At 42.6% G+C, this 15838-nt stretch overlaps 1 protein-coding gene across 5 annotated transcripts in view; it reads right to left on the reverse strand.

The window, feature by feature from the left end:
• The window catches only part of akap13 (A-kinase anchoring protein 13), a 561754-nt gene that overhangs the window by 69680 nt on the left and 476236 nt on the right, over positions 1-15838 (reverse strand). For all 5 annotated transcript variants that reach the window (XM_072278084.1, XM_072278087.1, XM_072278081.1 and 2 more), the window contains one exon: positions 1743-1810. In XM_072278084.1, the coding sequence (XP_072134185.1) occupies positions 1743-1810 (68 nt within the window). The remainder of the gene's footprint in view (positions 1-1742; positions 1811-15838) is intronic.

Genomic DNA, 15838 nt, shown 5'->3' on the forward strand with positions numbered 1-15838 from the left:
TCTCTGACTTCCAGTAATCTCTCCCCCTCCCCTCCTTTTCCATTCTTCATTCTGGCTCCCCTCTGACCCCCTCTCTTCTCAACTGCGCATCACCTCCCTCTGATGCCCTCCTCCTTTCCTTTCTCCAGTGGACCACTGTTCTCCTATCAAATTCCTCCTTCTTCAGCCCTTCGCCGCTTCCACCAATCACTTCCCAGTTTCTCACTTGACCACCTTCCCCCACCCATCTACCTTCCCCCTCACCTGGTCTCACCTTTCACCTGCCAGCTTGTCCTCCTTTCCCACGCTCCACCCCACCTCCTTATTCTGGCTTCATCAGCTTCCTTTCCAATCCTGACAATGGGTCTTAGCTCAAAATGTCAACTGTTTATTCCTCTCCACAGATGCTGCCTGACCTGTAGAGTTCCTCCAGCACTATGCGTTACTCAGCATTCTTTTGCCAGTTGTACTTAAATAGCTCCTATATTTGTCTGAGTTAAGATTTCAAATCCAAAACAGGATCACTTTATTGCCAGTATGTGACACATACCAGAACTGATTGTGGTTCGGTGCCAAGCATACAACACAAGACAATATCATAACAGACAACACAATAGCAACCAACAATTTACAAGAGAGTACGCAAACAGCCATGAGCAATCAACAATTATCAGAACGGCCACATGCTCAAACATCAATAATCAAACTTAAATCAATATGAACATATAGACAGGCTCAATAACTACCAACAGAATGAGGAGAACAGCAAAGACCATTTAACGCAAGGGTTCTCAACCAGGGATCCATGGACCCCTCAGAAGGTGTCCATGGCATGAAAAGGTTGGGAACCCTGACTTAGTGGATGTTGTGCAGGGACGGCTAGGGCATTGGACCTGAGTGAGGTTTGTTGCGAAGCTGGATAGCTACAGGAAAGAAGCCTCTTTGATGACATATAGTCCTGGTGGTGAAGGACTTGTCACGTCTCCCTGATGGCAATTTGGTGAATAAATGCAAACAAATAGAAATCTTAAAACTTAGTGAGAATATCTCTCTCAATCCCAGCTGGAAAGATTGCCTCGCTTGATGCAAGTTTCTCTGGCTATGAACCGGCAGTCTCTTTGACATTGTTTTCAACCACGCCCTTACACTAACCTTACAATAACCTTACAATAATCCCATCTTCGATTCTCCCCACATTCTCAGAAATTCCCCTTTGATTTTGCTGTTCACTTACACACCAGGGGAAATTGGCAAAGGTGAGTTAACCTACCAGGTGTGGTAACAGGGTCTTCTGGCTCATCAAGCCCACACCACCCAATAACACCTACCTAACCAGATCAATCTACTTACATGTACATCTTTGGAATGGAGGAAGAAACCAGAGCAACCGGAAGATGCTAGTACGTTAGCATTGATCTAGTATAATTACTTTTGTTGGAGAAAATTCTTTGGACGCACACTTAAAGGAGTTTGTACATTCCTCTTGTGACCATGTAGGCTTCTCCCATAGTCCAAAGACATACTGGGTGGCAGATTAACTAGTCATTGTAAATTGTCCTGTGATTAGATTAGGATTAAATCAGGAGAGTGGTGTGGCTCAAAGGCTTGGAAGGGCTGCATCTCAATAAATAAATACTGCATGATGTGAAAGCCTTCCAACAAGGACAATAAAGGAATGTATCACTCCTTAGCATCCCACAGCTCAAAGGGCAACAAACTTGTGCTACATTAGGTTCTTGAGAAAAACACTAGAGGATAAATACCTTCTGTTTAATCTTACTGCAGGCTGCCAAGCTGTCCCTGCAACCCTTGTGAACTTGTGCATTACAATCTGTGGAAGGGAAAAACACTGTTATAGAAAGGAGACAAATAAACACACCACAGGAAACCTTAAACTTTATAAATACCATTTAACCACAAAGTATTTTGTAAAGGATTACTTGTGGTGATTTAAAGAGCACAGTGCAGAAACCAGTAGCATGTTAAATTTGTTCCAAGGTACGTAGGTGCTAATTTACTGTCTGTCACTCATGAGTGGCTATACAGAGGTTGATCATAAGATCATGAGAGAGAGGAGCAGAATTAGGCCATCTGGCTCATCGAGTCTGTTCCACCATTTCATCATGGCTATTCCATTTCCCTCTCAGCTCCAGTCCCCTGCCTTCTCCCCATAACCCTTCATGCCCTGATTAATCAAGAATCTATCAATCTCTGTCTTAAGTGTATCCAGTGACTTGGTCTCCACAGCCACCTGTGGCAACAAATTCCACAGATTCACCACTCTCTAAGCAAAAGAAATTCCTCATCTCCATTCTAAATGGATGTCAAAATCAGAATCAGAAGTCCCTCTATTCTGAGCTGTGTCCTCTGGTCTTAGACTCCCTCTCCACAGGAAATATCCTCTCCAAATCTACTCTATTGAGGCCTTTCAACAGTCGATAGGTGTCAATGAAATTACCCTTCATTCTTCTAAATTCCAGTGAGTACTGGCCCACAGCCACTAAATGTCCTCATATGAAATGCCTTCCAATCCTGGAATCATTTTCGGGAACCGCCTCTGAACCCTCTCCTTTTGGATACAGAGTCACATACCAAGTAGATTTGGGATTGATGATCGACTTCCATCCCTGAAACACAAGAGTGAACTAAACAGGAGATAACTGACGGAAAGAAAATGCAGATGCTAGAAATCTGGGAAAAAAAAAGAGCAAGTTGGGAGCACTCAGGTCAGGCAGTATCTGTGCAGAGAGAAGCAGAGTGATTCAGTCATGTCAAAGACCCTTCATCAGAATCTCAGATCTCTGATCTGAAACATCAGCTACACACACACACACACACACACACACACACACACACACAAAATGTTTGGAGCAACTCAGCAGCTCAGGCAGCATCTATGGAGGTAAACTAACAGTCAACGCTTTTTTATCCACAGATGCTGCCTGACCTGCTGAGTGTTTCCTACGTTTTCTGTTTTTCTTTCAAATTTCCAGCATCTATAGTCCTTTTGATTTTCACTTACTGAAGGAGAATGTGCCTGTTGATAGGAATTATTTAAGATTAAGTTTCACAAACGATAGAGCAGAGTGCCTAAATGCTGACTGGTCTCCGGGAGCCCACTGTATCAATCAGGCAGTACTCAAACAACCAACATCATGGGCACAGTGAGTACCAACTTAGTATAACCCATCGATGGGCTGAAAGGTTATCACACCTTATCACATCTTTCTATTTTTCTCTGTGACATTAAGGACTAATGAGGGCTGGTGACTCCGTTGGAGGCCTGATGACAGCGAGTCTGGGGCAAAGAACTAAAAGCTGGAGGAGTGTGATGTGAAAGAAAGAAAGAAAGTGGCTTGCTTTGCCGTTGTGTTTTGTTATCATTGCTTGTGTTGTTCTGCTGAACCTTGTGGACATGCTATGTTGGTGTCAAATGTGCGGCCACACTTGCGGGCTTACCCCAGCAAATCCTTAGATTTTGTGATGTTTGTTAACACAAATGGTACATTTCACTGCATGTTTCGGTGTACAGGTGACAAATAAATCTGAATCTTAAATGTTTCATGAAAGATTTTGCTTGCCTTAGTATGTTCTGCTTTTGTTTCAGTTAACCAGATCATTACCAGATGGTCAGCATTACTGAAACTAATCTTTTAAAGTCAGGTTTACTCTGTTTCAGATATTCAGAAGTCCACATAACACCATGAGAATAAAAACTACCTTGCCAATTATAGGCTAGGTTGGAGTGGCTTATGGGGTGGCTTGTCAGTACACTTAAGTATCTTGGTTGGTCAAGGATTGCAGATTTCCTTCCTATGAAACATTCTGACAATTCAATAGTGAACATGTTTTTTTTATTTTTAATTCCTTAATTTACTTACATTTCTTCAAGGCAATGGGTAGTTGAAACTGCCCAATGCATCACTAGCACCAGCCTACCCATTATCAAGGACATTTACAGTTAATTGGGACGCAATGGGACCAGTACATTTTGGCCCAATTAAGTGGTTGCCCAATCATGCCAAAGTTTCATAGAACTAGTTAAAACGGTATTTTAAAAAAAAGACAATTTGCCATGTAATTGAATACCAAATTATGTATTTAAATGAAATACAAACATATTAAAATACTACCATTACTAGTACAGTCCTATAAAGCTATGCATTAGTTCTTAATAGTTATCGACAGAGGAATTAATTCAGTGTACGCTGCTGTTCTTTTGATTAACTGTAAGTGAACAAAATCATTGCAGATATTTAGTGCAGATAATGGATTGCCTTCATAGAATTCTTTAATTGATTGCATCCTCCAAATCTTCATTTTCATTGTAACATTCGAGGTGATTGCTGCTACCTTCAAATTCTTCGTAGTGTCTAACTTGTTGAAGTAGTGAAATCATTTCATTTTTACTCCTGGCCATTTCTGGCATCTCCAAATCTCAATACTTAAAACTGCAGTGAGTTTTGAATTGTCCTACTGCTTATTACTCAGCAACCAATCGTGAAAAAAAATCAACGCTTTCTGAACACAAACGCTCACAAGTGACACTACGTAAAAATGTTTGCAGTAAGCACAATGTAGTGTTGAATGACCGCACGTCATGCATGCGACTGGCACTAGTTAGAAACTCTTCAGTCTCCTGTCCCAATTAAGCAACATAGTGTCTCAAATAAACGAAGGGAATTACGACTATTTTCTTGATTTGTTTTAGTTTGTTAAGAGTTGAACCAAATAAGCGGCTGCCCCGATTAACTGATGGCCCAATTAACTAGAACCCACTGTTTATAGAAGAGGCCAGCCATATCTTGGAAGGATCGCACCCACCTTACCCAGGGACAGCTTGAGCAGGAAAGAGGCTACATAGCATCCTCACCAGGACCACCAGACTCAAAAAGTGACTTTCACCAAGCAGCAAGGCTGATCAGCCCCTACTAATCCAACCCACTACACCACCTCTGCTTTATCAAATACTGTCAAAATCACCTTATATACAGATATCCCTGTACCACACATTGCCTTGTATACACATAATCAGTCTGTGTATATAAGCTCATTTTAGGTATTTATATTTTTCCTATGGTTCACTCTCCTCTATCAGATTCCTTCTCCAGCCCTTTATCTTTCCTACCCACCTGACTTTACTCATCACCTTCTGGCTACCCTCCTTCTCCACTCCCACCTGTTTATTCTGCGATCTTCCCCCCTTCCTTTCCAGTCCGGAAGAAGGGTCTCAGCCCGAAACGTCGTCTCTTTATTCATTTCCATAGGTGCTGCCTGGCCTGCTGAGTTCCTCCAGCATTTTTGTGCGTGCTGCTCTGGATTTGCAACGTCTGCAGAACCTCTTGTGTTTATTTGTATTATTTGTTCTTTATGCTTATTGCATCATCTTAATGTTGCATTGGATCCAGAGGAACAATCCCTTACATTGTGTACTGATGAGTAACAATAAACAATCTTGAAGGGATTGGAATCCAATGCCACTGGGACCTTAGGCTGCTGATCTGTGTTTTAAATACAATGCACATTCCGCTTACGTTTATATAAGTAATATTCTAGAGTGCTTCTGATGTCAACCGTACAAGGAAGCTGTAAATGTAAAAGGAAACACATTCACAGGGATGCAGAATAGCAGAAAGGCAGAAGCTCAAAGTTCAAAATACATTTTGTTATGAAGGTATGTATACTTTATACAACCTCAAGATTCATCTCCTTATTGGCAGCCATGAAACAAATCTCAAGGTTGTATGAAGTATATATACTGACAATAAAATGTATTTTATTATGCGCAACCCAAAGAGTGAGCAAGACTGTATAGCAGCAGAAAGACGCCGAGTGGAATGAAATGTCACAACCAGACCATATTGGATGATCACACAATTTAGGGATTTTTTCCCCCCTTTTATCAAAAAAGACTACACATCTTTAAACAATTTGGATTAGTGTGGAACATCTTTAATGTGCTTACCTTTCTTAAAAAAACAAGTTTCTTTCCACAGAAGTGCACGTTTAGAATAAACACAAAAGAGAGGATGGATTAATATGAGACATCAGAATGAGAATCAGGTTTATTATCACTGACATAGCCTGTGAAATTTGTTGTTTTGTGGCAGCACTAAATTGTAACACATGAAAGATACTAAAAATTACAATAAATACACTCAGTGGCCACTTTATTAGGTATGCCTGCTCGACAATGTAAATATCTAATCAGCCAATCATGTGGCAGCAACTCAATGCATAAAATCTTGCAGTCATGATCAAGAGGTTCAGTTGTTGTTCATCCCTGAAGATGGCCGAGTTTCTCATCGAAATGTCGGTTAAAATCGATACGTGTACCCGGTTGGAAGCCCGAGAAGAGTTTATTCGTCATGTATGCTAGGAAAGCACTAGATCCTTCTTCAGGCTCAGTTGTTGTTCAGACCAAACATCAGAATTGGGTAGAAATGTGATTAAGTGATTTTGATTATGGAACAATTGTTGGTGCCTCTGCGGTGGTTTGAGTGGGAGGGTTGCTGATCTCCTGGGATGTTCGCACACAACGGTCTCTGGAGTTTACAGAGAATGGCGCAAAAAAAAAACAAAGGGAAAAAAACATCCTCTGAGTAGGAGTTCTGTGGGTGAAAATGCCTTGTTAATGGGAGAGGTCAGAGTAGAACAGCCAAACTGTTTAAGCTGACAGGAAGGTGACAGTCACTCCAATAACAACAGTGGTGTACAGAAGAGCATCAGTGAATGCACAACATGTTGAATCTTGAAGTGGACTGGCTACAGCAGCCGAAGAGTGTAAAAGTACACTTGGCGGCCACTTTATCAGGTACAGAAGGAACCTCACAAAGGAGCCACTGAGTGTGTTAAAGATGATCATTCTGCAAACCTCAGACTCGTGCCCTTCTGGACCAAAGGAAACACGCCACCTCCATCAGTGCTCTCATTTCCCAACAACCCCAGCAGCAGTCAGGGCAAGGCAATCACATCCCCCAGCTGAAACAGCGACTAGTGTTGGAGTAGACATCTCTAGCAAACGGACCAAAGCAACTAACAAAATCTTTTTTTCGTTAACTCCTCCCAAACCTGTGATTTCTACCACAACAGGGACAAAGTTCACAGAAGTGCCATCACTTGCAAATTCCTTTGCAAGTCGCACACCATCCTGACTTAGAAATAATGCCTTCCTAGGTTCAAACCTAAAAACTGGGGTGCCACAGCAGTGTAGTGGTTAGCTGATGGTATTAAAGCTCAGGGCATCAGAGTTTAATTCTGAGGCTATCTTAAGGCAGTGTATGTCCTCCATGTTGAATGCTTGGGTTTATTCTGGGTCCTCCAGTTTCTTCCACAGTGCAAAGATGTACCAGTTAGCAGGATAATTGGTCATTGTAAATTGTCCTCTGATTAGGCTCCGGTTAAATCAGGGGATTGCTGGGCAGTGCAGTTTGAAGTTCTAGAAAGGCCTATTCATTCCGCACTGTATCTCAAACATACTGACTTTTTACCCAACAGCACCATAAGCAGCACCTTCACAGTATGGACTGCCACCGTGCAGTGCAGTGGTTACAGAGTCACGAAGGATTACAACACAGAAAGAGGGGTCATTTGTCCCAACTGGTCCCTGCGACACAGCATTCTCCCTGCCCATGTTCAGCCCACTTCGCTCCAAGCCCCAACCCCCAACCCTCCATTTACCTAGTCAAATGTACCTACCTTGACCACTTCCACTGGCAGCTCATTCCAGGTGAGAGAGATAGATAGCTACTTTATTGATCCCAAAAGAAATTACAATGTCACAGTAGCATTACCAGTGCAAAGACAGAAATATTAGAAGTAGAAAGAATAAACAATGTTACCTCAAACAGTCTGACATGAGGGGTCATCACTTCCCCGGCTATAGGTTGACTATAATAGAGCCTAATGGCCGAGGGTAAGAATGACCTCAGACAGCGCTCTTTGGAATAGCGCAGTTGTCTTAGTTTATGACTAAAAGTGCTCCTCTGTTCAGCCACGGTGGCATGCAGAGGATGAGAAATATTGTCCAGAATTGCCAAGGATTTTGCATAGGGTCCCTTGTTCTACCACAGTCTCCAGTGCGTCTAGTTTGACACCTATAACAGAGCCAGCCTTTCTAATCAGTTTATTCAGCCTGTTGGCATCACCCATGTTGATGTTATTGCCCCAGTACACCAGCGCATAGAACACTGTACTGGTGACAACAAACTGGTAGAACATGTGAAGGAGAGGCTTGCATACTCTAAAGCACCTCAGCCTCCTCAGGCAGGAGAGGTGACTCTGACCCTTCTTGTACACAGCCTCTGTGTTGGTGCTCCACTCAACTCTGTCATCCAGGAGCACCCCCAGGTACCTGTAGGTCCTCACCACATACATGTCCTCATCATCAATAGTAACAGGGAGCAATGCAGGTTTAGTCTTCCTAAAGTCCATCACCATCGCCTTGTCTTACTGATGTTGAGCTGCAGATAATTCAGTTTGCACCATCTGACAAAGTCTTCCACCACGGCCCTGTATTCATTCCCTTGTCCTCCCTTTATACACCCAACTATTGCTGAGTCATCAGAGAATTTCTACAGATGCACTTGGTGTTGTATCTAAAGTCAGAGGTATACAGGACAAACAGGAAGGGAGCCAATACAGTCCTGTGGGGCCCCAGTGCTGCATATAGCCAAGTCTGACACACAGCTCTGAAGCCGCACAAACTGTGGTCTGCCAGTCAGATAGCCCTATGGAAATTAATAAACAGTTGACGGTTCAGGTCGAGACTCTGATAGGAGAGAAGAATGGACCATAGGAGAAAGGGAAGAAAGAGGGGCACCGGGGGGAGGTCATAGGTAGGTGAGGAGAAGAGGTAAGAGGCCAGAGAGGGGATAGCAGGAGGAGGATTGGGAGGGGGGGGTGTGGAGAGAGAGGACAAAGAAACTACTGGAAAGAGAAATCAATGTTCATGCCATTATGCTATTTCTAGCTGTTAAAGATCCTAAAATGAATTTGTAACACAGAAAATTCTAAATAGCTTTGGCGCTATCTATTGAATGTATGAAAGTGTTCAAATTAAATTAATGACATCCAGATTAGTTATATATATTTAGTCCACTGCTATTTCCCTTTTTAATGGACAGTCCTGTTACTTTGACATCCTTCAGTATTTTCATTGTTCCATTTGAACATAAAGAGTGAACTCAACCATAAGACATAGGAGCAGAATTAGGCCATTCGGCCCAACCATGCTGCTCCACCATTCCATCATGGCTGATCTCAACCCCATTTTCCTGCCTCCTTGTTGTAACCTCTGACATCCTTACTAATCAAGAACCAATCAATCTCTACTTTAAATACATTCAATGGCTTGCACAGCCATCTGTGTCAATGAATTCCACAGATTTAGCACCCTCTGGCTATAGAAATTCCTCTTCATCTCTGTTCTAAAGGGGTGTCCTTGTACTCTGAGGACAAGGTAATCCCAGTTTTATCCCTGAACTGGGTAATCAATTTGACCCCAGGATGGGCCTCTACTTAGGCAGATACTTCACCTCATCGTAAACCTTGGGCTGAAATATCAAAACCATGTAGATTGCCAAGTCACTCCATGCTAATCAAAAGTAGTAATAAAATTAAACAAATCATTGTCAGGTGGGAATTGCTACTGGTTATATCTTTCTTGCATTCAAATCATTAATTTTTGGGTATTCAGGAAGTTATGGCTCTCTGACAGCTGCAGAGATCTCTGACATAAACTGTTCCTTATACTTATTGTGCTTTTTTGATGCAGCATTGATCCAGAGTAACAGTCATTCTGCTCTCCTTTACACTCGTGTACTGAAGAATGACAACAAACCATCTCGAATCTTGAGAAGTCCACTAACTTGGCTTAATAAACGTGGAGTGCTAAGTCAGGACATAAGGCATGCATATCACAATTTCAATTTTGATTTCTACCAATGATCTCTGCAGAGCAACTGCCAATGGCTTCTCAGTTCCCTGACCATCATCAAACCTTGGCCAGAGATTGGAAAACTGCCAGAATGTGCAGCAAAGTGCTTGCAAATGTTTAGTTAACTGAAATAAGAATTCAGCTGCGTTATTGTAAATTCGATAGTCAAACAGCTTATTAAAATTATCAGGTTAATACTCTTTGAAATAAGCAAGAGAGAGGGCATTGTTTTATACTTGATTACTATGAGAATTGGGTGGCAGGGTGGAGACATGTCTCTCCCAAAGGACGTGTAAGGCACTCCTTCCCTCTGCTAGCCTACAGGTCAACTTTGGGCAAGGTGTAGCACCTGTTTAGCCCCCAATCAGGGTCACTTGAAGCCATGGGAGGAGATGGTGGATGGTCGTACGAGCAGCTGGTGCATATCGTAAGTCCTAGTTATGCAAACACTGACGCCCGGCAGATAATCTCTGAAGAGTATTGATAATGGCTGGGGTCACCCATCTTGTAAAGACACTGCCCAGAAGAATGCAATGGTAAACCACTTCTGCAGAAAAATTTGCCAAGAACAATCATGGTCAAGGAAAGAACATGATCGCCCATGTCATATGGCACACACATAATGAACAAATGAACTAAGTGAATGACACAAGTAAACAAGATAATCAAACATCTTGTACCTCATGAAAGAAAGACCTTAGTCCAAGCATTAGACCTCTTGCAGACAGGGCACATCACTGAAGGTTCCACTGAGACACTGATGAACCATTTGTGATATACACTCATCATCATCATCATCATCAGGTGCCGTGCCCAGTTTGAGCTTTGACTGCCATGGTCCACACTCTCCTGTTTCAGGTCAAGTGGATCAATTCATTGGTATTCATTTCTAGTTCTCTGGTTGCTGTCTCCATCATCATTTGTCTTTGCTTTCCTTTTGCTTTCTTCCCTTCAATCTTTCCCATAATTACCATGCATTCTAACTCTTCTTTCCTAATCACATGTCCAATGAAGTTACGTTTGCCTTTTCATGAACTCAGACATTATTTTTCTTTTTGTGCTTGCTCTGTTCATGACATCCTCGTTAGATGTTCGCTTCGTCCATGATATTCTTTGCATCCTCCTCAAAAACTACATCTCTGCTGCTTCAATTCGTTTCCTCATGTTACTAGATATTGTCCAACATTCTGATCCATATAACTATACACTCAGTCACCACTTTATTAGGTACACCTATACCCCTGAATCAGAATCAGGTTTTATATCACTGGTATATGACATGAATTTTGTTGTTTTGTGGCTGCAGTACATTGCAAGACATAATAATATAAACTATGAATTACAGTAAGTATATACAGGACTCCTGCTGTAAGCAAAAAAATCAAATTTAATGACATACGTGAGTGATGGTAAACCTGATTCAGATATGGGTCTATATTATGGACTGACAGTGGGATGGGGACAGGGAATGGGGAATTGAGGTTGGGAAAAGGAGAGGGGAGAGGGGAGGGAGCAGGAAGCACCAGAGGGACATTCTGTAGAGATCAACAAACCAATTGTTTAGAATCAAATAACCTTGCCTGGTGTCTCAGGGCTGGGTGTGCCTGCACCCGCGCCACCCTCTACTGCTTTTGGCTCTCCTTCCCTGCCAGTTGTCCCACACCCCTTCTGTGGCACTCTGCCCTCACCATTCCCAACATCCTTTGCTCCCACCAGACTTACAAACTCGTTTTCCACTCCAGGTTAACAAATACAGTAGGGTGTAAAAGACTTAGGCACTTATTCTCATTTTATATCTCTCTTGACATCTCTCCTTCTCTATCTATATATACCGATATAGATATAGATATAAACAGACACAGGAACCTGAAGACACACACTCAACTATATATATCTTCAGCCTCCTGTATCTTCTCATTTATAGCAGCAATAAGAGGCATGTGGGCATGTCCTGGTTGAGGGGTGTCTTTAATGATGGATGCTGTCTTTTTTGAGGCACCTGCTTGGCAATTCAAGGAAACCCACACGTTCCTGTGGAGAACGTACAAAGTCCTTACAGACAGCGGTGGGAATTGAACCCCTGACTCTGCAAAATTGTAAACTAATCACTACACTATTGTAACACATATAAAAGAAAGTGCCGGAGAAATTCAGAAGGCAGGCAACAGCTATGGAAAAGAATAAACAGTTGACGGTTTGGGCTGAGACCCTTCTTCAGGACTGTGAAGGAAGGGGGAAAAAGACAGAATTAAAAGGTGGGGGGGGAGGGGAAGGAGGCTAGCTGGAAGGCGATAGGTGAAGCAGGTGATGGGTAAGGTCATGAAGAAGGATTTTGAGAGGAGATTTAAAGGCATCCGTTAGTCTTGCGAGACCATGGATCTGCGCCTGGAAAGCCTTCACTCTCCAGGGCGCAGGCCTAGGCAAGGTTGTATGAAAGACCGGCAGTTGGCCATGCTGCAAGTCTCCCCTCTCCACGACACCGATGTTGTCCAAGGGAAGGGGCAAGGGCCAATACAGCTTGGCACCAGTGTCCTCGCAGAGCACTGTGTGGTTAAGTGCCTTCCTCAAGGACACAACATGCTGCCTCGGCTGGGGCTCGAACTCATGACCTTCATATCGCTAGTCCAATGCTTTAACCACTTGGCCATGTGCCCAGAAGAGAGTAGATAATAAGAGAAAGGGAAGGAGGAGGGAAGGCAGGGGGAAGCAATAGGCAGAGTGAAAACTCAAAATGGGGAATAGAGGAAGGGGAAGGGGGAAACTTGTCCACCAGGAGGAATTAATATTCATGCCATCAGGTTGGAGGTTGCCTAGATGGAAATAAAGGTGTTGCTCCCCCACCCCAAGAGTGGCCTTGAGGAGGCCATGGATTGACACATTGGAATGAGAAGTCAAATGTTTGGCCTCCGGGAAGTCCTGCTTATGGCAAATGGAGGGAAGGTTCTCAAAAACTGACCCCCCAATTGTGCCGCCCAGTAACATCAAGAATTAACTGGCGGTCGGAGGTCATTGCAAAATTTATAAACATATTTAGAATTTCATCAGAAACTGTACTCGGACTTCACACAGTTGATATTTATAATCAGGCCAGTGAAAGAAAGTTGCAAATAAAAATGTAGGAAATACAGTGCCTAAAAACACATCTTGTCCTTTCAGAGAAGTGCACTTGGTTTACAGAATGACATTTTCTTTAGACATTAATGCTTAAAAAATCCAGAATTTTTTTGTTTTATTTGGCCTGGCCTCACTAGTTAGCTACTAATAAATATAACTTCAAAATAAAGGGAACGATGCTCACATTGTTATGGCTACCAGGTTTTTAAAGATCAAACAGTGCGGCTGCTCTGAAAAACAAAGTATTTATTCACTCATTTCTGGAAAGTGGATGTCGCAAGTTGGTCCAGCATCCAAGATCCACACTGAATGCTCCGCAAGGCCGTTCCAGAGGGTGATCTGGAGCCAGCCACGTTACTGTATATCTGGGGTCAGACACAGGCTATATTGATGCAACTCCTTCCCTGAATGCCAATTCATGATTTCCATTCTCAAAACCTATTCAGTTCAATCCCATTTTCAATACAATGCATCATCCGGGTCCGCCACCATTCAGGACATGCTCTTTTCTCACTACCACGATTGGGCAGGAGGTACAGGAGCCGGAGAATCTAGATGTTGCTTTAAGTTCAACATTTGTAGCGCTCTCTGTCTCCAGAATTCTGGAGCCTTTGTGACTTCTACTTGATTTTTGATGATAATAAGGCTCAAGATCCTTAGAACCTGCCACAGCCCTTTTGGGAATGGGCATTGTAAAGGCCAGGAGCAGCTGTCAGAATATCCAGCCCAATCTATCGCAGGCAAAGCCCTCACCACCACTGAGCCACAAGACAGCAGCATCCATCGACAAGGATCCACCCACCATCCAAGCCATGCTCTCTTCCTGCTACCACCATCGAGCCAGAGGTACAGAAGCCTTAGGTTCCACACAACCAGGTTCAGAATCAGTTATTACCCCTCAACCATCAGTTCATAATTTTACTCATCTGAACTCTAAGCTGAATCCACAACCCACAGATTCACTTTCAAGGACCCTGAGATTTATGTTCTCAGTACTTTTTACACAATTTGCTTTCTTTTGCATATTGGTTGTTTGTCAGTGTTGATTTATGTATAGTTTTCATAAATTCTATTATATATTTTTATTTTGCTCTACATGCCTACAAGAAAATGAATCTCAAGGTAGTATAGTATTGTGAAAAGGTTTTCAGCACTTACGTACAGCTAGAGTGCCTAAGACCTTCGCACAGTACTATAGCAATTTTGCGTATTGCACTGTACTGCTGCTTCAAAAAAAAACAAATTTCATGGTTCCATGAGTGATGATAAACCTGATTGTGATATTTGTCTCTATTGTGAACTGAGAGTGGGAAGGCGGCAGGGAGAGGGGAATCATGATTGGGAAAAGGGGAAGGGAGAGTGGAGGGAGTGGGAAGCACCAGAGGGACTTTCTGAAATGATCAATAAATCAATTGTTCGGAATCAAATGACCTTGCCTGGTGTCTCAAGGCTGGATGATCTGCATTCAAACCACCACCCCCACCCACCCAGCACTTCTCTTTTGCCACCTCTCCCACACTCCTCCCGCAGCGCTCCACCCTCACAGTCCCCAACATTTGTCTCGCTCTCTGCTTCACATTGACAAATACAGTACCGTGCACAAGTCTTAGGCACCCATATATGCCTAAGACTTTTGCACAGTACTATAGATGTACTATAGATGTTACTTTTGCACAGTACTATATATGGTGAGATATACATACTTTGATAATAAATTGACTTTGAACTTTGAAGTACATCTTTCCCTTTCACTTTAACCCTTTGCCTACTAGCTTGTTATTTTCTAACTCTGGGAAAAAGACTGAGTGACCCTCATCGTATTATACACCTGTATGAGATCACCTCTCAATCTCCTGGAATTGTTCTTTTGTATACTTATGTTTACCGTAATATTTTTATTGTTAATTTATGTTTTCCTGGCAATGCTGCTGCAAGTACTTGTGCACACTTGACTATGAACAAACCAATTCTTCAGCTCTGATCTGATTAGGGAAAGGGTTTGTTCAGACTCAAAGCCGAGACCATTCCCTGGCCCAATATCAAACAGGTCACTGATTCAGCCTCCAAGAATCTACTGTGAATGCCTGAAAGAGAATAATACATATACTTTGACTATGATATTTTGAATTCCAAATTTATTTAAATACTTCAATTTAATTTCCCCAGCTACCTTGATGGAATTGAATTTATGCCTTAAGATTTGCAGTCTAATTGTATAATTTAACTTTTCTATTACCCTGGTCATAGTATGGGACCATTCTGCTGTACCATGGGTCTATTAAGGACAGATATTGTGGAAGAAACAAAGAAAATCCCGTGTTTACACTGCAAATTTAACATCTGCCCTGGAACCCCTCAAGCAATTGATAGCCCTTGAAGTACAAGAATAGATTTTAAATGAGGAACTCAGGTCACACTTGAGAGTGATGATACACAGCTAACTCAGCGCAGTTTCAACACAGAAGGAACAGTGCCCCCAGGGAACTCCAGAAAGCATTGGGGAGACAATGAATGCAGAGTTAGTGATGGAGGAGTTGGAAGTGATGACCAAAAGCCATTTCCAGATGGGAGTGTTATGTGGTTTGGAGAGAGGAGGAAGAAGTGAGGGGGTAGGGGTGAAGGATCAGGAGGATGTAAAGACAGTGGAGAACAAGTGGGCTTTGGAAAAGTTATTCTAGAACATGAGGGGGGCTTGGTAGCACAGTGCTTAGCGCATTGCTTTATAGTGGCAGCAACCTATGATTGGGGTTCAATTCCCGCTGCTGTCTACATTCTCCCTATGAAGCCGTGGGTTTCCCCCTACATTCC

Source organism: Mobula birostris, chromosome 14, assembly GCF_030028105.1.
Source record: "Mobula birostris isolate sMobBir1 chromosome 14, sMobBir1.hap1, whole genome shotgun sequence".
Taxonomy (NCBI): Eukaryota; Metazoa; Chordata; class Chondrichthyes; order Myliobatiformes; family Myliobatidae; genus Mobula; species Mobula birostris.